Consider the following 22,426-nt stretch of genomic DNA (forward strand, 5'->3'; position numbering starts at 1 on the left):
GTTCAAGAACATGCACAAAGTGATATTGAGAAGGTAAAACGCAATACAAGAAAAGTTCCCAACTCCGTGAAAGAAGCTTCTGAGAGGTTGGAGGTTGACAATGAGAAACCAAAACGCAGTCTGAAGAAGGCATCTACTTCTGCTCCTCCTGATGTTTCAGTGCAGTTTACTGGCGATTCTGTTGACAAGTCGACGGATACAACAGTGTCAGTAACCAAACAGTCAGATGTTGACACAAATTTGAAACTGCCTGAAGTAGTTAGTACAGTTGATGAGTTACTTCATCATCCTGCAAGTGACTTGCAGCCTGCAGAGAGCCATGGTAAGATTGAAAATATTAAAGAGGCAGCTAAGGACATAAACTCTACTGATGATCAAATTAGTAATGACAACCAAAAAGCCAGCCAGAGAAGAAGTTCTTTGCCAGCAAAAATCGATGTTCAAGAAAATGGGTTACATAGCACACCAAAGGTGCCCAGCTATATGGCACCAACTGAATCTGCAAAGGCTAAGCTTAGAGGACAAGGGTCCCCTAGGCTTGCCCATGATGGGATTGACAAAAATGGTACAACCAGGAGGCATTCTTTGCCATCTTCCACCAGCAGCAAATTAAGTTCACTATCACCTCGTGTACCAAGGCTTGTTCAAACGGCTGGCAAAGGAGTGGTCAGAGCCGACCGATCTCTTACATCTTCACGAGATGGTGGTGGTAAGAACTTGTAAATCTACCTTTATAGGATTTTAATTTTTAAGCTGTATATATATATATATATATATATATTTGCAACAGAGTACTGATTTTTGTTCATTACTTTTTAACCTATTTTGCCTTCTGACTTATCACCCCGTGTTTCGACTTCAGATAAGGTAATCCAAGCAGAGTGGAGGAGGTAATTTGCTCATTGTTCCGCAGAAAAATCATCCAGACATTTGGTAGAAAGATGTGAACTAGGTTTTATTTGATCCAAGGAGTAGGAGTAGAACTATGACATGGATTTGTCAAGCAATCAAATAATTGGTGTGCTAAGTGTGCCTTTTTTTTTTAATATTAATATAGCCTTTTGGGTTTGTAGGGTGGGTAAATATCAAAGGTCCCAAAACATGGTTTGTTTTATTTAAGGTTTTTGTGCTCTGTGATTACTTTGTCGCGCAAGTGTGAGAAACCTTCTACTACTAATTTGGAACTTTTGTTAGACACAGTGTAGTATTGCAAAATTTGAATATCCAACATTGGAATCAGTTCATTGACCCCATCTGTACTAGTATTCTTACAAACAATTCGTGCTGATCCTACCAATCATTTTCAACTTTTCAGTGCACATGAAAGTACATAAAATGTCTTTATTTTAGTAAATCATACAATTCAAGACCTGCACTCACTCCAAGGGTGATTCTGTGTCACGTATATGAAAATTGCCTGGATTAAGTAAATATGGTAGTCGTCATTTCTTTTATTCGGTTACATTGGTCTCTATAGAGAATAGGGACGTTTCTTCTTTCCTCAATGGGGTGGTGTTTCAGATAGTGCAATAGGCATAGAGTGAAGTTCCCGGAGTCCAAGTAGGATGGAACTTTCCGAGGCTGACTGTATACCCGTTTCCAAGATAAATGCACCCATAACTTGCCGATACACCTCCATATACGGTTGAACTTGTATTATACGACCACAGAATTTTCCCAGTATTCGTATCCATCGCATATATTGGACCGTTAGCAGATACAGACCCAGCAAAAAGGACCCCGTTTACTACTGTAACGGGTCCATGAGCAGTTTCATTGCTGGGGTCCGCCGTCGACCACATAATCTCCCCTGAATTTGCATCCAAAGCAACCCATGCCCCCGCTGTTGTTGTTTGATGAGATGGAGCCAGAGTGAAGTTCACTCTATCGTTGTTGACAATGTTTGTATACACTCTTCTTCCATCTGTGGCTGCACCCCATACTCCTCCTCCCTCTCTGCCACCAGGTCCAGCTAACTGCAAAATTAACAAGCCATAATTGAATCCTTGTCCATTTCTATTTAGCGGGAAAAAAAAGTTTTCGGTTTCTTGTTTGGCAAAGGTAGAAAAGTAAAAGTTGCGGGCTTACTTTGAACCAGATTATATCCCCACTATCACGGTCGAAAGCCCATGCAAAGCCACTCTTTTGTACAGCCACCACAACATCCCGGAACCTCCCGTTTGTAGAAATGGTAAGCAGCATAGGAGCCTCCCCAAAATCGGCATCGAGGTTTGGCCCCGGAGGGCAGTCAGGGTTATTAGGAACCAAACATGTGAAATAAAAGATATCATAGCCACCCAGTGGCTTTGCCCAGGCAATCCTTCCAGAATCAATGTCCAAGGCCACAATTGAATTGGCGTAGATATCAGAACTAATGCATTGATCAGGATGAGTTGGCTTTGTGGTCTGATTATTTTGTTTCTCTTGGCATTGTAGCACTTCAGCTGGAGCTGTGTAGAGATTCCCAGTTCCTATATAAACACGTCTTCTTATTACATCAATAGCTGGGCTGCTTCCCCATACGGCAGCTCCTGAATATCCTCCCCGTTTGCCTCCATTATCAGGAAGCATATAGGTCTGCCAAATGATTCGACCATTTCGAACATCTAGCTTTGCTAGACTGCCGCGGAAAGTGCAGCATTGATCAGCTGGCAATGCCTCCTCTAGTGAAGAGAGTCCAACGTAGAATGCTCTAGTGATTGGAAAACAAGAAAATGAAAACAGAGTTTAAAAAATTAAGAAGAGAATCTTGATTCTTAAATCAGTGTTCATTGAAGATACTACTATGAGAGCTCTTCGTTACCCCATGTAGACTGAGCCAGACATGGTGATTTGAGATCGAGGACGAGGGTCTATTTGTGTAGACCATACAAGTTCCCCATTCGATCTGGAAACAGCAACCACGACGGCAACGGTAACATTAACAACAATCCCAGTGCCACTTAATCCTGTTAATTTACTGAGATTTTGCTCCCATATAAGAGCACCATTGAATGCATTGACTGCATATAAGTATCCATTCCAGGATGGGAAGTAGACTACACCGTTGGCTACTGCTGGTGTTGCGGATATGTCTTTGCCAGCATAAAAACTCCATCTTAGCCGCAAGTTTCTGACTGTTACAGGGTTGATTAGCACTTCTCCATAGGCATACCTCCTGTTATTCAAGTCTCCCCCATGATTTAACCACTGAAATCATTAACAGAATAGCAGTAAAGTTAACATAAATTAAACATAGCACCCGCTACTGTATGATCCATAGCTTCGAACAAGCATGCAACCATAAGAAAAATGGCCATGATGCCATGATGCCATGATGTTTCTTTTTCTGGTAGTAGGCCATGTTCAGTTAGCTAATTAATAATCAAAGGATGAATATGGAAATGGTACGTGCCCAGCTAATTTATAAGTGCGAAAAGGATCAACAAGAATCTTGAATTTGTTAAACCCAGTATACAATGTGATGTTAGAAAAATGTAAGTACATCAATTTGATCACGTGGGGTTGAAGTTAAAGTGACTGATTTTCAGCTCAGAATCTGGTAAAATCCATCAAGTTGTTAAAAATGTTCAAAACTGTTTCAAGAAGGACATCATTGTGTGAGGTCATGTATATCAAACTTTTCTGATTCTATTAAAGATTATTGAAAATACGAACCCCACACTCAGAATCCAAGCTTCTATCATTTCTCCTACAAGTAAAGATTTCCCATATTTGCTACAGTAAAAAATGTGATTGCTTATTGCAACCATCTCCAATCTTTGTTCATCAGGTCGTGGTCAATGTCCATTAAAATCATTTCCACTTCTCCTCATTATTCAGCTATGCCGCCCTAGGCAGCTAAGAAAGTCTCAATAGCCAAGAGTTTATTAATTTATTTGCACATTCAATTATCCAAAGTTCTATGCTAGGGAAGAAACAAACTTTATGGCGCTTTCATATCAGGCTTTTAATTAGCAATTGCAAGACAATTATTGATAAGAGCTTTCAAATTTCTTAAACTCGATCAAGTTATTTACATCGACAATATCTAATGGATCTACGTCGCTCATTCATAATCTTTTCACTCATTTCTACCATCATTCCTGGGATGACTCTGGCAGAAGAGTTCATAGTTGGGGATGAAATTGGATGGACAACAGGTTTCTATTACTCAGTCCTGTAATTTTTAGAATTATTAACAAATATCCTATTTCTTTTTTAATCTAATGCACACATACTAGTTAACTAGGCTCCACCCAGTACTATTAAACTACAAGCACTAAAGTGTTCATATAGTAAGGCCAGTTTGGTAATACTGTAGATTTTTAAATAATTGTTATTAGCTGTATATAGAAATAATTAGTTGTGAAAATAATCAGTTAAATATTTAGTGAAATTTATTTTTAAAAATGTTATGAGTTTTAAAAATAGTCATATGTATTTAATAGTTCTTGTCGTTAAACTACAGTAATAATTCAAATGACTAAAATAGGCATAATATTGAATACAGTTTATTTTGCATATCTATACACATGTATATATATTTTTTAAAATTTTGTACATAAAATAATTGATAACTAATAAATATTTTTATTTTATTAGTTTCATTTTTTATTTTGTTATCTCAATATATAATTATTAATAATAATAATCTCTTTAAATTTAATGATTTTATTTTCTAATAGAATAATGATAGTTTTGTAATATATGTGAGCATATACATAGAATTGTATTAAATATAAAACTGAATCTCAAAATGAGGTTTTAAAAAAACTATTCCTTTTGTACTTTTCAAAATTTACAAGAAGTGAGGTGATTTTGTCAAACATAATTTTTAAAAAACTTTCCAAATATCGATATTAATTTTTAACTTTTTAAAATTACTTTTTTATCTTCTAAAAAGTAACCCTAAATAATTCAACATTACTTAAGGAGGTGGTTGTGAACACGTTTTTACATGATGGTGGTTTTATTAGCTCACTATATGTTGTTGTTTAGTCAGATCCACGTTGAAATTGTGTATTTTTGGAATTAGTATTTTTCTGATACCCAGTTGGAGCTCACAACGTGTTTAGAGTGACTGAAACTGGCTTTCAAGACTGCATGGTGCCACCACAAAGTGAGGCGCCCTTGCGTTTCTGAAAGTGATACCATTGTTTTGGAAACTCCTGGAAGAAAATGGTACATTTGTGGCGTTGGCAAACACTGTGAGAACGGTGGCCAAAAGCTTGTTATAACAGTGCAACCAGCTCCAAGCATTGCACCTTCTCTTCTCCAGTCAATGCCCTATTATTCTTCAAAGGGTGCAAAAACCACCACTTATCAGACTTTACGCCGGGATATTGGTTGCGATTATCGCTCTAGTCATGGCTTATCGTTAACATTATTAGTGACTGACTGATCAACATTAATTTGTTTAATTATTTATTAGTTAAACTTAATTATATGTATGTATGTATGTATGTATTCATCAATTGTCTAAATGATGATGCTATGAATAAAAATTGTTCGGGAAAAGACTTTGCATTTGTTATTCATACAATCTATTTTTGACAACTCTATATACATACACACGAAAATTATTATATTTGTAGAAGGGAAGGATAGAACTTGAGATTTTCATTTAATTTGGCGATAATAACCCTTTGCTTGTAAAAGTATAATTCATGAATATATAAAATTGGCCTCAAGCCTATACTATAAACATATAAACAAACTATCAAACTATATGCCTCATCCAGAAACTTTTCGCTAAACAGTGCATGCGTACATTTTAAATAGGGATGGCAAAAATCCCAACAGGGACGGGTACCTTTGGGGATTTTTCCTATTCAAGGAGGGTATGAGGATAATTTCATACCCAATTTCTTATTCAGGGAAGGGACGGAAAAATTTTTTTACCCAATTTCTTATTCGGGGAGGGGACGGGGATGAGGTGGAATCCCCATCCCCTACCCATTTCCCCATTTTAATTTTATTTTTATTTTTATTTTTTAAAATTACTAGTAAATAAATAATAAAATTTGAATTATAAAATTATAAATATTGGTAAAAATAACAAATATCAAAATATTTATATTATTAAACTTTTAGGCTTAATTAACAAATTAAAGTCCTAAATTTTTATTTAGGACATTAAAAAAACCGGGTAAATTCTATTAGCCCAAAAAATTTGTTTTAATTTTAATATTCATTAAATGTTTTAAACTTAAATCTATTTTTTATTTATTTTTAGATGTTATAATTGCCCACATCGAATCACAATTTTAATATCTAATTTAATCGAATATAATCTAATCTAATATTTGCTCTTAATTTACTCCGACTTAACTATTGTACTGTAAAGGGAATAGTCCACATTTATAAAGTGCCCACGCCACCATTGAAAAAGTTAATTTTGAATCTAAATTCGATTTTATTTGTAACAATTTTGTATTAGACTATTAATTTATTCACGATAGTTTGTAAAAGAAGTTTGTATCTCTTACATATTGCGTTACTTACTAATTTAATGTATGTGACTTTTGTAATGGATATTAATGTAAGATATATTTCAAACTTTACTTTTATTTAAATTTTTTTTTAATATGATTAACTCAAAATCGAAAACAAAAAATGTATTAATTATTTGGGGATCGGGAACCTTTGGGGATCTCCTGTTATTATTCGGGGAGAGGATAAGAATTCTCTCAAGTAATTCTGACGGGGACGGAGACATACGCAAAATATCGGGGATGGGTACGGGGAGATTGGTCTCCTCCCCTCCCCATTGCCATCCCTAATTTTAAATATATACATATTTACAAAAGCATTTTCAAAGTAGAAAGCATACAATAATGCGTGTCGGGACTTAACTCAACTTATCATAAATTATGTTGCATGAAATCCTATAAAAACTTGAGAGAAATATGGTAAATAGGAAAATTATGAATTGACGGCTAAGTAAGTAGATATAATTTATAAATAAAAATAAAGTTTTACTCCATACTAAACAGAATTCATAAGCAAATATGAAATTATATATAAAATATATGATAAAATCGTACCAAACAGTAGCTAGCTAGAGGGTGTGTGCGTGTATCATCCTCCTTAACTCAGTTAATCATATGACACATAAACGTCCATATTTATAATCACAACATGTTAGTAAAACAGACTGTTAAATAGAAAGAGAGAGAAAAAAGAAGAAAGAAAAAGAATTAGGAAATTGAAAAGGAAAGTTAAAGTGAAAAAGTTACCCGAAATAAGATTGGATAGTTAAATTTATTATAAAGTGAAAAAATTACCGGAATCAGTGGATAATAAATTTATAAAGTGTGATTAATTATATTGCAATTTCATCATACATATCCATTTTACATCAGTTACTGACAATTTATTTTTAAACCTTCCGTTTTAATTAAAAGAAATCAACGAATCCGCGAATGAACCGAAATCTATGATTGAATTACAATTACTATTAATATATACGTTCTTGAATGCTTGTGCAATGATGTGGTACTTCGGATTACAGATTATAATTAAATTTCTCATAATTATTGCAAAATTTGTACTCTTAAAGAGATTAATAAATTACAAAGGATCGACGAATTTTAAACGGCATAGTTCTGATGACGATGACAACGGCGGGGTTAGACCGATGGATGGTGGGGTGGGTCCGCGATCAACGCAAGGCGCGTTCATTTATTGGACTGCAGCCTTTTATTTAAGGAACGGCATGACATCCATTTTATAAACATAAGGACGACATGATACGAGCTTTTCAAACGAAAGACGACAAGCCGTTTATGTGGTTGAGTAAACAGAAAAAGAAAAATGCTATTTGTTAGGCTTTCCAACAAAATAAAATAAAATACCCATAAAAAAAAAATTTGAAGCTGGAGGATGAGATGGAAAACGAATTGAAGAGGAGAAGGAGAGTTGAAAAGGAAGAAGGTGGAATCGGAGCGCGGGGATGCCGGAGACGACGACAAAGCAACTACCAGTAGTCCAGATTGAGATTGATCCACTTGATGCTTTCATGAACGATATGGTGTAACCTCAACTTGAGAAGCTAAACAAAACAACCATTGCCATGGAACAGGAATGTTCCTTCGCTGAACATCCCAACAACTGTTTTCGCCTTGGGAGAATACTTTCCGTCGAAGATTCTCATTCCGCTTCTCATTATGAATTATTCATGAAGAGGGCGAAAAAAAAAGAGAGACAAAAACCGAGAAATTATAAAGTCAAAGATAAAGATTGATTATCAGCAATTCAGGAAGAATTTTTATACTCAAGCGAGGGAGATAACAAGAATGTCTCCTGCATACAGGAAACAACTTGATTTGAAGATACGTGAGAAGTGTGCGCCCAAACCAATTAAAACCTGGCACCAAACTGGGCTTACAACCAAAATTTTGGAGACATTTAGCAAGCTTAACCATGAAAACCCCGTAGCTATCCAAGCGCCGGCGTCAGCACTTATTATAAGCGGTCTAGACAGCGTCGTCATTGCAGAATCTGGCTCTGGGAAAACCCTTGCATTTCTGCTCCCAATGTTGAGGCATATCTAGGAGCAACCGCCTGTGGTACCTCGGGATGATAGTCCTGTTGGGCTTGTAATGGCACCAACTGGGGAGCTTGTTCGCCAATAAGTTCGCAGAGGTAATGGGTCTCAGATGTGTGCCTGTCTATGGCGGTCCTGGTGTTGCCCAGCAAATCACTTAACTAAACCGTGGTACTGATATTGTTGTTTGTACTCCAGGTCTAATGATCGACTTACTTTGCAAGAATGGAGGGAAAATTACAAATTTGGCAAGAGTCACCTATTTGGTCATGGATGAAGCCGATCGAATGTTTGACATGGGCTTTGAACCTCAGATCACTCGACTTGTTCAAAATATTAAGCCAGATCGCCAAGCTGTACTCTTTTCTGCTACTTTTCCTCCTCGGGTTGAAATTTTGGCTCGTAAGGTGTTGAACAAACCTGTCAAGATACAACAGGTTGGTGGGACAAGTGTTGCAAACTAAGATATATCTCGGTTCAGGTGAGGCCGGAAAGTGACAGGTTCTTGAGAGTTGAGACTTTTACAACTTCTAGGTGAATGGCGTGAGAAGGGGAAAGCTTTGATGTTTGTCAAAAATCAGGAAAAAAGTGATGTTTTGTTCAGGGATCTGCTCAAGCATAGTCCCCCATCCCTTCTACTTCTTGAGTCATCCATTTATGATTTGAAGACCAATGGCTGCAATTTGTCGATAGCCAATAGTGTTAGAGCGAGATGTTTAGATGAGAAGGAGCTTGAACTAGTGATCAACTTTGATGCTCCAAATGACTATGAAGACTATATTCACCATGTTGGTAGTGCTGCCAGAGCTGGCTGAAAAGCTGTGCCTTTAGGTTTATCTCTAAGGAGAATGCAATATATGCAACAGACCTAGTAAAGGCATTCGAACTATCTGAGCTAGTTGTTCGTGATGACCTGAAAGCTGTTGCTGATAGTTTCATAGCTAAAGTGAATCTGGGACTTGGGCAAGTCCATGGAACTGGTCATGGTGGAGTAGCTTTAAATTTAATGAAGAGGAGGATAAGAAGAGGAAAACTGCTAAGAAAAGCTCAAGCTAAAGAATATGGCTTTGGGGAAGACAAGTCAGATTCTGAGGATGTTGATGAAGGAACCCGGAAGTCAGGTGGTGACATCTCACATCAAGATTCCATTGCTAAGATCGCAACTATTGCTGCTGCCTCCAACTCCAAGGCGTCAGCTTCAACGCCAAGTCTTATTTCTGTTGCTCAACTGCTTCCAAATGGTGGACCATCTATTCCTCTGCCTGGTGTTCTTGGCCTATCAATACCTGGCGGATACTCCGTTGTGTAAGTGTAAGGACTGAACTTTTATTTCACACTAGAAGCATGGCATTATTTGTCTACATTGGTTGTCATTCCTTGCACTGTTAAGTTTTTAAAATTTTTAATCTGGATGGTTATTTGGTTTGGATTGCCTTTCATATTATCTGGTGAGCTTTAATTTGTGGTATGTGGATGCGCTATGTTGCTTCTAGCACTCTTTAGTTTTAAAATAGATTCTTCTCAACTCCTTACATCTATGGAAGCTTTATGCATCCATAGGTTGATGAGTAAGTTAGCTAGCATGCTATGGAAACAAGACAGAAAAGCTTCTGTTCCATTTGCCATCTAGAAGCTGCAGATATTGCTATGTAAATATTTCTGATTATGATATTAAACTTATAAGCCGGAAGCAGATTCTTGTATGTTATTTTGAATTCCCTTCACTGTTATCTCTTATGGCCTCCTTACTTAGCTTTAAATGTGTTTATTAAGTTTATTTTCAATTTCCACCAACTCATTGCCTCCCTTTTAATTTTTTCCCCTTCTCTCTTATTTTAATTCTTTTCCCACGGAGAAGGATGAGGACGAGGGTCTAGCCGAGTGGACCAAACAAGTCCCTCACTCAAGCTGGAAACAGCAATCACAACTGCAGGGCCATATATTCCAACAATCAAGAGATCACCGGCAATTGTTGGTGTTTATCTTGAAACGGTAGCGTTCACAACCATCCCAGCACCACTTATACCTGTCAATTTACTGAGACTTTGCTCCCATACAAGATCACCATTGGTTACCGCTGGTGATACGATACGTCTTTGCCTGCAATAAAACTCCATCTTAGCCGCAAGTTTGTGCCTGTTACCGGCTTGATCAGCACTTCTCTTAAGCATATATCCTGTTATTTGAATCTCCCACATGATTTACCCACTGAAATTATTAACAGAAAATCAGTTAGCATAAATTTAACAAAGCACTCGGCTTCTAGGTTGAAAGGAAATTTCAATTGGCACTTACAAATGAACTGCTTCTGCATAATCCATATATAGCTTCAAACAAGCATACGGACATGAGAAAAATGGTGATGATGCCATGAAGCTGCTTTATATTTATTGATTCTATAATCATCAATGTATCTTTCTTTCTTTTTTCTTTTTCATTTTTTAGGAGAAGATCAATGTATCTTTCAATTCCAAAAGACTCATTAATCGTAGGTAACTGAGAATGAGCATTAATGCAATTAAGGATACGGATTGTTTGTTGGGGTAGAATAGATTAAAAGAAAGAAAAGAAGCTAACAAGAGGAATGGCAAGAGGAAAGAGACCCGAACTGAACAGCTGCCTACAGCTAGCCGGCCGCCAATCTTTTCTCGTGAAGGTATAATTGTCAAGTGGCACCCAGAGTTCCTCCAAACACTTCAATATATGTAGAGGCCCGGTAGCAAAGATCCCCACTCTAGTGATTAGTGAAGTGGTTAGGGGAACTCCAGGGGACAGATGACGATCCCTTTAGCTTTCTCTCCCGTATTGTCGAATCCCGGCCTCATTTAACTAGTTAATGCATTATGCATAGGATTACTTTGACGTTATTTAGAGACCAGCTTAATTAGCTACTATTTATAATTAACTAAAGTTCTCTTCTTTCTCGCCGGTAAATATATAGGATAATGTGACTTCGAGGGAACAACCCAAGTACGCACTGAACCTAGTCAGGATTGTGGGCGAGATGAAGATGGGTTATTGCTTTATACCAGAGAGACACGGAGAGAATAATGCTTGTGGTGAGTGGCCGAAAGGCTCTTCTGATCTTTTCCACTTTTTCATCTCTAAGATACAACGTAATTTTTGCCTTTTCATTCTAGGAGACTAAGTTTCATCCTAGAAGAAAATGCTCGATTATTTTCTTATTATTAAATTTTTTTTCGAAAACAGTAACTGGAGGGATTAGCCTTTTGTTTTTTTTTGGGTTCAAACCAAGCATCTCATTAGAGGACTTGTAATTATTTCAAGTACATGATATATATATAGCCAATGTACTCTTGAAGATCCATTCTATACAAATATTAACTAATGTAGGTTTCCTACGTATGTTTGAGAATCTACTTAGAGTCCGTTTGGGAGTGTGGTGAGATAGTTAGTCTGCCAAAATCCAACTATTAAGGTGTTTGATAACACTTGTAATTAAGTTTTGGTAGCTTAACAAATTTTTTTTTTTCAACTTCTTCTCCACAGAAGCTACAGTTTAAAAGTTACAGCACCCCACTCCCAAACACACCCTTAATTTGCTTGGCCAAAATTTTGTTTGGAGCACCTACATTGCGCTGCTTTAAAACAACCTTGGCATGGGGTGAAATAAGAAACCAAATTTGTTTGTCAAAGTGCCGCGTGGCAGCTGGCATCTTTTTTGGTCTGACCAGCACATGCCCAAGTCAGCTTACTTTTATCTCCTCAGCCAAATTTAGCGGCTAAGTTGATCAGAGCGCCTCTATCTAGCTTCTGTAAAACAGAAACAGATACTAGCTTAATTTACACAACTTAAAGAATGAATATTTTAAGTTCAAAATTTACGCAAAGAATGCCAAAAAAATGCTGCTCAATACATGCAACGCAAGAAGGTAATTCAAAGCTGAATTTGCAACTTCCAAAGAATTGTTAGATACGATCGAAACAGCAAGTAAGCCGCATCTACCTTAATTATATTTGATAATTTAGCAGTTAATGAATTTAACAACACTTAGTAACAGCGAGGGTTGTACATAAAACTAAAGTCTTATTTGGTATTAAAGTGAATCATAATTTTTGTAAAAGAAATAATTACAGTTCTAAAATAAGTGTTAATAATGTGTGAGGGATATGATTTTAAATAATAATTTCAATAAAAATAATCTGAGATATTGAGGTGAACTACAACTTATTAGTTTCTTTATTTTTTTTCCCTCAATATTTTCTTCTTCTTCTTAGTTATGTACACATGAAAATCTATCAACAAATAATAGTATAATATAATTATAGTGTCCTTTTATTTGAATATTTTGAAATTATATTATGTCAATTTTTTTTTTAAATAAAAGTTTTGGATAGGGATGAGAAATCTCACCCATTAAACATCAATCCTCACTCTATTATTATTATTTGAACTGAGGAAAGCATTTGCTGGTCAGCTAAGCTGCATTCATGATCTATACCATAAGTTGAATGTGCCCCAGCCGATCGAAACAATTTTCTGAATAGTTCACTGAACATATATATATCGGCAAGAGAACGCAGCGAGGAGTAAAACTATTTATGCGATATTAGTTCATAATGGTGGCCTTTGGCTGGGGTGACAGGACCAGCTAGCCCAGCAGGCAGGCAGAGATTCGAGTGAGAAGTTCACGTTTCACTTCATAAGTTGCCAAAGTTGTACCGGGTCACAATTACGGGCAAGATCAAATTAGTTAAACGCCAAACATTATATTCGTATATATGTACGTGCATGTTGAGGAGTCACTGCAACAGTCTCACTCCCTTTTGTTCCCATTCCTTTCTAATTAAGGTGGACTCTAACTACTATTAATGTAATTAATTAATAGAATCATGCATGTACGTACATGTGCAAATGCATCAATTTGAGTGCCTATTTTTGGTGATAATATTTCAATCTTGATTATTAATTAGAGGCAGATTTAATTTTCTAAAATGAAGTTTAAATACAGAGATATCAGCGGATGGTAGAAAGATAGGTGTGGCCCAGTTATCGATCATCATATATATTCCACTACCTTGCAACATAGTAAGATGATTTGGTTTTTTCTTCATCTCTCAAGCAATATTTAAAGCTGAAAGTGATCTAGATGCTTGGTGAAGATTCAAAGGTAGCAAAAAGGTCGAATTCAATACGGCCACACACCTCCCTCCACCATCATTTTCTGCTCTCCATATCGCCCAAAGTTGCGTCTATGTTCACTGCCAAAAGCTTTATGCCCTAGATTTCTCTTCCGTGCGCGGAACAAACCCTACGAGGCCACATGAAAATAACCGAATTTCTCAGTTCTCACTATAAATACTGGGCTGGTGGGCGGCAATTAATTAACTTGCCAAGCAACACGAGCAAATCAGATAACAAAAAATGACTGCACATGCATCAGGTGTCCCCTAGAGTTCCCCTGAACACTTCATTGGGGACTCCTTTTAACCCTACTGAAGTGTTTGGGGGAACTCCTGGAGTCATTTGATATTACTCATGAGCGTCACCAGGTTGATCGATGTCGATCTAATACTTAATTATTAGCTCCTTATTGGGTTTAAACACTGTTTATGTACATGTATATTTTTCCTTGTATTCATTACTAGTTAAAAGCATGCAGTTGAGATTATAATTTATATATTGCAATTTGCACATATATGTGGATAACGTACAGTATGTGGTTTGACATGCTTGGATTTTAATCCTAGCTTTGTCAGAGTGTCGTGCAATTAAATTTATTAGTCTCTTACATTATTTGTCGACTAATGAGATCTCGCTGGTTTGCAGCTTCACTTGGATGAAATTAAAGCGTCCCAATTCCAAGAACACTTGTTGTTTATACCAGGCACAGAATTTGAAGAGGTAGACTTGTTAATTATGATATATTTTGTTTGTTATTCTAACTAAAATTGCCGACAAGTAATTGATCAAAGTTGTAATGGTTTTTGCCTTTTCACAACTCGATCTTATCAGATTAATATCTACCCAGCTAGCCTAGGGTTTTAATTTTCTTGTGTTTGCATATGCACCTTTGTAATTAAGTGAGTGTGCAGGTTCATTCATCTTTGATAAACGTTAATATATGAGCGAAAATTGTAAAAAAAGAAGAGAAATACTTAACTGCACTGGACAGGACAAAATTGTACATGCATGATAGAATCAAACTAAAAATTATCATTTGACGACAATATATATACATTGTGAGCCGTGCTAGCTAGCTTGACCTAATAGGTAGTGCGTGTATCAAAGATCAAGCACACGCATGCTGCATTTTATAAACCTTCTTACAATTGAAAAACCCATAAATAAAAAAAACTACAGGACTGCTCTAATTTATCAGTAGGCATTTCGTACGCCGCAGTGGCAAACTGAGCACTGATGGCTCTCTACCCATCTCACAATACATTCACCAAGAAACTGTGATGATTACAAGGCATGCTTGTCTTGTACAGTCCTCCAAACATATGGCGCATTTCTGATTTTCATGACCTCGATTTCAGCTCCTTCAGCATGTTCTCGATCGATGACTCACCTGCAGGCACCATGCCATAGTTTCTTCTCTCTAATGCAGCCATGGATTCACAAACAGCAGCTAAAGGGTCCTGAATTCATTCCTTGAGTTCTTCAGTATTAAATTCATCAACAAATTGTTGATCGTTTGATTCCAAGACCTATTGCGTGCATGCTCAACCAGAATTCGAATCATAGCCTATTAATTTTTTTCTCTCATGGAATCACACGTACGGCCAGCAAAAGGACGTGCATATTGTTTCTCCCACTGCCCTACTTAAATTGCCAAGAAGAAGAAAGCTTCCATCTTCTAAAGTGACTTAATTAGTTGTCTTCTTCAATCTTTCATTTCAATTAAGTTACTTAGCAAGGGATATAGTTTGAAAAACCTTTTTTGTAGAAAGGGATAATATCATTTTACCACTTAATATTTCAGGCATATCACTTTACCTCTAAATTTTTTTGATACTTACTTTTTCTCACTTAATGTCTTAATTTTTATCATTTTACCACCAAATCGTTAACTCCATCAATAAATTGCTGATGTCATAGGAGTACTTTAATAATTTTAATATATTCAATATTTTAGAAATTTCTCAAGGTATAATATTTATAATTTTATTAATTAATTATTTTAGATATATAAAATTATCAATTGCTAAAAATATTATTTCTTTATATATAATTAATTATATTATTTTTAACGCAGAGGGCTAAATTACACTTAGAGAGTTTAGGGTAAAATAAAATTTCACTATAATTTCTATTAAAACTCGGTTAACTTTACTGGTATTGTCGTTAAATGATAAAAACTTGAACATTAAGTATGAAAAATTAATTATTAGAAAACTTTGATGATAAAGTAACATATAAAAAAATATTAAATTTTATAGACCTACATATTATTACTTTGGGTTGGCAAAAGTTGGGCTGGATAATGGGTTGAAAAATACAAAAGCAGTATAGATTGTGCATAGTTAGGGGTCTCCGAAAAAAAGCCTCACTTGGCCCAATCTTTTTAATTCATAAATAAAAAATAAAATAAATTTTTAAAAAGTAAAAAAGTAAAAAAATTAAAATATTAAATTGATATTTTTTTTATATTAATATTTGTGATTTATTATATTGTACTATTAATATTTGTGCATTGGACTATTAATATTCTATTATGTATTGAATAATTATCTTTAATTTTAATTTTAATTTTTTAATTTATTAAAAATTTATTTTATAATTAACAGAAAGCCCAAGCCTGTTCCAAGCCCTTTGGATGGGCTTTTAAAGGACCTGAACTTTTTAATAATAATATTTTCAAATCTTGATCCAAGTCCACAATTTGCCAACTCTATTATTACTTTCTTATTGCTCATGGTTTAATCTGTAATTGACGTTGCTCTCTCTATATCCTTCACAATAACTAATTTTTATATAAATAATAACTAACTTTTATATAAATTTACTTTGTTTCTTCAGTATTAATCAATCAAGATGGAACCCGCTATGTAATGAATCCCCACTAAGGTCTCACATTAGTTATTCAAAAAATTTGATAGAGGATTTAAATTCTTAATGGTCCGCTATGTAATCAAGGTTTCTTCTATTCATATTCAAGCAACTAAGTGTGATGGATTTGAATGCCCCTAATTAACTTAAATAAACATATTTTATATTCTAGTTTAAGATTATCGAAAAAAAAATATAGGTTAAAATCCTTTGTGTATTGAAATAATGTAATTTTGTAAAGAGGAAGAAAAATAGATGATTAATTATATTTAAGGATAAATAAGTCTAATTGTACTATTTTTTTCAATTTGTATTCTAAGTTTTGAGTGAGGTAGATTCGGATGCCCTTAATTAATTTAAATAAACATATTTTATGTTCAAATTTAAAATTACAAAAAAAAAACTGTAGTTTAACACCTTTCGTGTATTAGAATATTGAAATTATGCAAGGAGGAAGAAAAATCGATGAATTACAAGTTTGTACAAATCAATTAAATCCATTGTTGATTTTTTATTTAAAAGAACTATATAACGCTTTTTTTTTCTTTTTTTTTTTTTAAAGTTATCTTTGAGTAAAATGAGGAAAAAAGGAATTGGTCATTATTAATGTTGTTCGATAACGTTAATTGAAAAGGAAGGGTAATTCGGCTCCAGCCCATTAAACTGAAAAAGGATGGATCTATAGGGAGTTGAACTCCATGCCCAGTTAACTTAAATAAACATATTTTATATTAAAGTTGAAAATGATCAACAACAAAAATCATAGTTTAAAACTTCATATGTATTGAAATAATGTAATTTTGCAAGGAGGAAGAAAAATAGATGATAATAAATTTATGCAAACCAATTAAATCCATTGTTGATTGAAAAAAAGAAAATTTTATATAATGCTTGTTTTGTTTGAAGATCAATTTTTTTTTTTTTCCCCAATGGGATCTTTTGAGTAAATTGAGGAAAAAAATAACTGGGTCATGATCAATGTTATTAAATAACGTCAATTGAAAAAGATGGGTATTAGGGGAACAGAAGAAAATTGGGCTCTAGCCCATTAATCTAAAAGGATGGCTGCATAGGAAGTTGAACTCCAGGCCCAATTAGTCCCTTCCACCGAAGCCTGCAAAAGGATACCTTTGGGCTTGAGAAACAGCGAGTTCTCGTAAGGGGCTGGACACATGAAAAAACCACCTGATTGTCTCATCACGCAGGGGCACTAATCCATCCTTACAATGTTTGAATGTGGGAAATTTAAAAAAGGGCAGCCAATGTAATAAAGATTGGGCTCTAAGCCCATTAAGAAAATGGCTGTATTAGTGCTCCCATGGGCGACTGCAAAATAGGCCTAGAGGCCCATCAAATTTCGACAACGGGCAAAGGAGCAGCAGCACATATCTGATGGTCAATATTCCAATGATATCAATAAGAATTGTTTGTGCCTGTTTGGCCCTCTCGAGGAAAGAAGAAGTTTCAGATGATGATAATAAGAGATTCAATATATATGCAATGATGTGTGATTAATTATCAAAGTAAAAGCATCAACTGTGTATCAAGAATCAGACATGCAGCAATTACATAACAGTTTCAAGTAGAAAATCCGACAAAGAATCACAAGCAAAATCTTAAACATGGTGCTGGTTCTGATCAGAAGTGGGCACTTGATATCCGCAAGCTGGGCAGTAATGACTCATTGATAGCCACCTGAAAATGCAACCCCCATGAAACAAATGGGAACAAGGCATGCTTATCGCCGATGATCCAAAATCCCCCAAACATAGGGTGCAGCAATAATTTTGCTTCAGGCCTTTTTCATCATCACTTTCAGTAGTTGTGGTCCTTCTTGAAGGATTTTCACTTTCACCCTCGTCCATTCTAACCCTCTTAAGCAGCTTCCCCAAGGCTGGCACACTCGCAGGCACCACGCCGTCGTCTGTATGTTGAGCTGTTGATTCTCTGATGGTGGCCATATGCATCAAATATCTGCCGTAATGGAGATACACCCTCTTCTCTTTCTTGATGCTGACATGCAATGGCAATACTTTGCGGCCCCTATTTGCCACATGCTTCCGTCTATGGCGACCGTAGTCGATAATCGCATTTACAATGTTACAGAACACTGTTCCATCGACTCCCAAAGATGATAAATTCTCTGAAAGACCACGTACTGCTGTAAAGAAGTCGGTCGAATCACCAATAACAAATTTACAACTTCTTTCGTCGGACTCTGAGTTATGAAAAGAGCCCAAGTCTGTTCTGCTTCCGTCGTGTAAACAATCTATTAGCTTGTACTCCACTTCGTGAAATATTTGTACAAAAGCGGTTACACCAACACAACGTAATTCTGAATAGAGATGCTCTAACTCCTCTCTGTCTACGATGGGTTGCTTTAGTTTAACATAATACATAAAATCACCGTAAACTATAGCCATCTTCAAGATTCAGCAACAAACACCTGGTGAATATTTTGTTGCCTTTGAGTAGTTTCCAAATAAGTGCTTAATTCAACAGTTTTTATTTATAGGTCTTGTTGCTGTTGCTTTGCACTCTGATTTCCTTGCAAGAGCTGGAAACCGATTCTAATAAGGTAAAATGAATCAACTTTGAAAAGGAAGTCACATAAAAGGAACTACTGCTTCTCTCTCTCACTGAAACTTACCCTTTCAATTTGTTTTGGAAACGCAATCACATGTTAATCTCTACTGTGTAGATGTGTGATTCACCTTTCCAATTTTCCAATTTCAATACCCCATGAACATAGCTATAACGGACGCTATATTAAAAGAGAAAAATGAAATCACCCAAAAAGAGGAGGTAAAAAAAGAAGGAATCCTGCAGCAGCTGCTTAACGGTTAACACCAAAGAAAATTCTGGTAAGCTAGGAATGAGCCCAAGTAAGTATTCGATTTATTCGTTTCAATACATGATCTCCAGAATCCAGCAAAACTGTTAAAGAGAATTTACACATGAACAACTTATTGGCATTACATAAAAGTTCTCAGCAATTAGTCCAACAAAGTCAAGGATGCAGTGTGCTGAATCAGTGTGCTAATCGAGTAGTGGCAGTCTTCTTAAAATCAATTTTGTCAACCTTTACTTCACCGTCAATTAATTCGTATACATAAACCACAACTCGCAGACCATCAATGTCCATGAGTACAAAGCTTGGGTTTACATCAAATGTAAAGCTACTGTAGGCACCAGTTGCAGAGCCAGGATTTATAACAACACCACCTTCATGTTTGTAGGCTTTGAACTGATGGGTATGACCAGTCACAAGGATGTCCACATCCAACTGCCTTTGCAGCATTGCCAGCGAATCCAAGTCCCCCCATGGAATAACCTTCAGATGGTGGACACAAAAGGATAATTAGTGCAAACACTGTCAAGTTAAACAATGCAATTTCTATTGCTATCAAAAGCAAAATCTTCCTCAAGTTTTATTTCTGCGCCAACTAATTTTGACTACAACTATGAGAAACCAACTTGGAGCCCAAATATAGAGAACCAAAAGGGACTTGAGTGTGTCTGTTGATTGCACAAGTTTCCACAACTATCAATCCCATTAAATCCCCACACCTAACATTTCCCTTCAGCTGGAGAGAAGATAACATACTTGTGACCCGGGGGGGGAGGAAAAAAGACTAAGATCAATGATTCTTATTCACACGCTCTGCGGACACAAAGGGCAAACCAAGGAATAAGCAGAGCACTATACAAAAGGCAAACAAAGGAATAAGCTGAGCACTATCACACCATACATAAGTCCTTGCCCTAGGCCCCTATGCAATTTACCAGCTCCAAGTGCCAAAAAACAGGTATGGGCATAGGATTGTCCCTCTACTTGTGGATGAAGAATTACTAGAATAATTCATTTCCATAAGCTAAAAGCGTTAGAGAATTCAGAATGGAATGCATGCAATTCAAGGTAGAGGACTAGAGGCAGACATTTTCACATTAGACGATATGATTACGTTAACACACCACCGCAAAGACAAGGAAAAACCAAACCTGATGACCATGGCAGATTCCAAGCTTGAATTGCCCAATGGTGAGTGTCTTAGTTTCGGGATAACGTGAATCTTCATCATATTCACCTCGAGTGACATGCAAATCAGGACAAAGACTCTTCAAATAATCATGGACTTCCTGCCCATTGATAGCATTCATAAGGGTAAATTTAACAAGATATTCTGGAAGCAAATGTGTAGGAGGGTGAGTAAAGCAATGAAGCCAAGGAACTTCAACTGTTTCTACAACACATTTATCAAAGTATCAATCATAATATATAAATCTAGAGCAGGGAATTAACAGCTCAAGAGAAGTTCTCTTCAGGGTGTGAATATCAGTTTATCACAACCAAAAAAGTAATGAAGATAATGATAATCTGGCTCATCAATATCAGAATAAGGTACAAGTCAATGCCAAAGTAAAACAATAAGAATAACCAAATTTGTTTTAATGCTTTCTTTTGAATTCCAGGGGGGCTGCTGTAAGTTATGAACCATGACTTTAGTTATCCATTTTTTTGGTCCACCAGTAGGCCATCCAGATCAACAGGTAACATCTGGATCATCCAGTCTAAGTAAGAAGCCATTATGCAGTATGTATTATACGGTTACAATTATCTATCAACCAGCAGGCGGCAACAACATCATAGTAAATGTTAAAGAAAGTGGTACAATATCAGCAAATTATTAGTTATTCAAATGTTTCCAATCTAAGATTTCTCAATGCTACTCATAACAAGAACAAATAATAGTCTCAGGATTCAAATTCTAATAAAAATAATCTTTTTTTTCTTCAAAATTTTCAAGAGAAATTAAGAATGCATGTCAAAAGCAATTTCAACATTCTGATAAACACTACCAAGAGAACAACCCCAATCAATTATATCACATACCATAACTAAACCCAAAAGACAAGAGAGAGATTTACTTTGATAGAGAGATTGCCAGTACAAATGATGTGCTGAATTTTTCCAGGAACGAGCATAGATTTGAACTTTTGGGGCAGGTCAGATGCACGGTGAGGAATGTGAAGGTCTCCGATTGCTAATACTAACACCATCTTCAACAAAATAAGCAACCTCTCTCTTAATATTGACCCATCACCATAATCTGCATAAACCCAGATCAAATTTAGCATTTTAATCAAAACCCAAGATTACACAGATCATAAACGAATTAGACATGCTAAGATGTGTATGGAAATTACTAGGTCCACTCCACCCCCATAAGAACCCTAAACGAAAAGATTAAATTGAGTAACAAGATTGTGATTTGACAAATTCAGTTACCTGTTCTTGTCTGATTAGTTTAAGGAACAAGAGCAATTGGTAATTAGCAACCGGCTGAAGTAAGGATGCAAGGCTTCTTAGTTAAGTTCGTAGATCATAGCGCCAAACGTACAGAAACTGGACGTTCGGTTGCTTCGCCATTGATTTAATAAGCCGGGTGTTTGGGTACTGGACTAATATAATTCCCAATGGGGAATAAACAATAGTCTGATTCTACTCTAATCTAGAATTGTTGTCCGGTGTAATACATCGGAGTCCCTAAATTTATTATAATTTATTAAAAGAAAATTTGTTTTTTCCATTTGTGGTAGTAAATACGTTCCTATTCCAGATTTTTTTTTTCAATACTACATTTATAATGCATCAGAGATCCACAAACACGATGCGATATAGGCTTAGTTAAGACCTAACCCAAAAATTTATGTTGATAAAGGAGAGTTCTACCCCCAACTAATTATTTTTAAAGTCTCAACTGTTATAAAAATATTTACAACTTGTATCTCAATAATAGTTGAGGATATTTTCTTAAAAAAAAAAAAGAGAATCAATAAATAATATGTGAAGATATGACTGACACTAGACCAAGTGT

General features: G+C 35.7%; 4 protein-coding genes and 1 pseudogene across 4 annotated transcripts in view; 2 read left to right on the plus strand and 3 right to left on the minus strand.

Moving 5' to 3' along the window:
- The window catches only part of LOC18043220 (protein IQ-DOMAIN 31), a 4,797-nt gene extending 3,711 nt beyond the window's left edge, over window positions 1-1,086 (plus strand). The window contains exons 7-8 of the mRNA XM_024186329.1: window positions 2-709; window positions 863-1,086. Coding sequence (XP_024042097.1) covers window positions 2-709; window positions 863-894 — 740 coding nt within the window. The 3' untranslated portion in view covers window positions 895-1,086. The remainder of the gene's footprint in view (window position 1; window positions 710-862) is intronic.
- A 431-nt stretch (window positions 1,087-1,517) lies between these two features.
- Window positions 1,518-5,136, minus strand: LOC18043223 (polyvinylalcohol dehydrogenase). The gene is made up of 4 exons (XM_006438574.2): window positions 5,032-5,136; window positions 2,804-3,189; window positions 2,089-2,692; window positions 1,518-1,976 (listed from the first exon to the last, which is right to left on the minus strand). The coding sequence occupies exons 1-4, from the start codon at window positions 5,134-5,136 to the stop codon at window positions 1,518-1,520; spliced, it is 1,554 nt and encodes a 517-aa protein (XP_006438637.2).
- A 2,800-nt stretch (window positions 5,137-7,936) lies between these two features.
- LOC18043225 lies at window positions 7,937-10,270 on the plus strand (annotated as a pseudogene).
- Window positions 10,271-18,163: 7,893 nt separating this feature from the next.
- On the minus strand, window positions 18,164-18,970 carry LOC18043226. The gene has a single exon (XM_024186330.1). The coding sequence runs from the start codon at window positions 18,968-18,970 to the stop codon at window positions 18,164-18,166; it is 807 nt and encodes a 268-aa protein (XP_024042098.1).
- A 453-nt stretch (window positions 18,971-19,423) lies between these two features.
- LOC18043227 (vacuolar protein sorting-associated protein 29) lies at window positions 19,424-22,209 on the minus strand. Its single transcript, XM_006438578.2, has 4 exons — window positions 21,838-22,209; window positions 21,477-21,658; window positions 20,550-20,687; window positions 19,424-19,881 (listed from the first exon to the last, which is right to left on the minus strand). Exons 2-4 carry the CDS (start codon window positions 21,606-21,608, stop codon window positions 19,579-19,581), a joined length of 573 nt encoding a protein of 190 aa, XP_006438641.1. The 5' UTR covers window positions 21,609-21,658; window positions 21,838-22,209; the 3' UTR covers window positions 19,424-19,578.
- Window positions 22,210-22,426: the final 217 nt, after the last annotated feature.

The sequence above is a fragment of the Citrus clementina genome, unplaced genomic scaffold (assembly GCF_000493195.1).
Source record: "Citrus clementina cultivar Clemenules unplaced genomic scaffold, Citrus_clementina_v1.0 scaffold_4, whole genome shotgun sequence".
Classification (NCBI taxonomy): domain Eukaryota; kingdom Viridiplantae; phylum Streptophyta; class Magnoliopsida; order Sapindales; family Rutaceae; genus Citrus; species Citrus x clementina.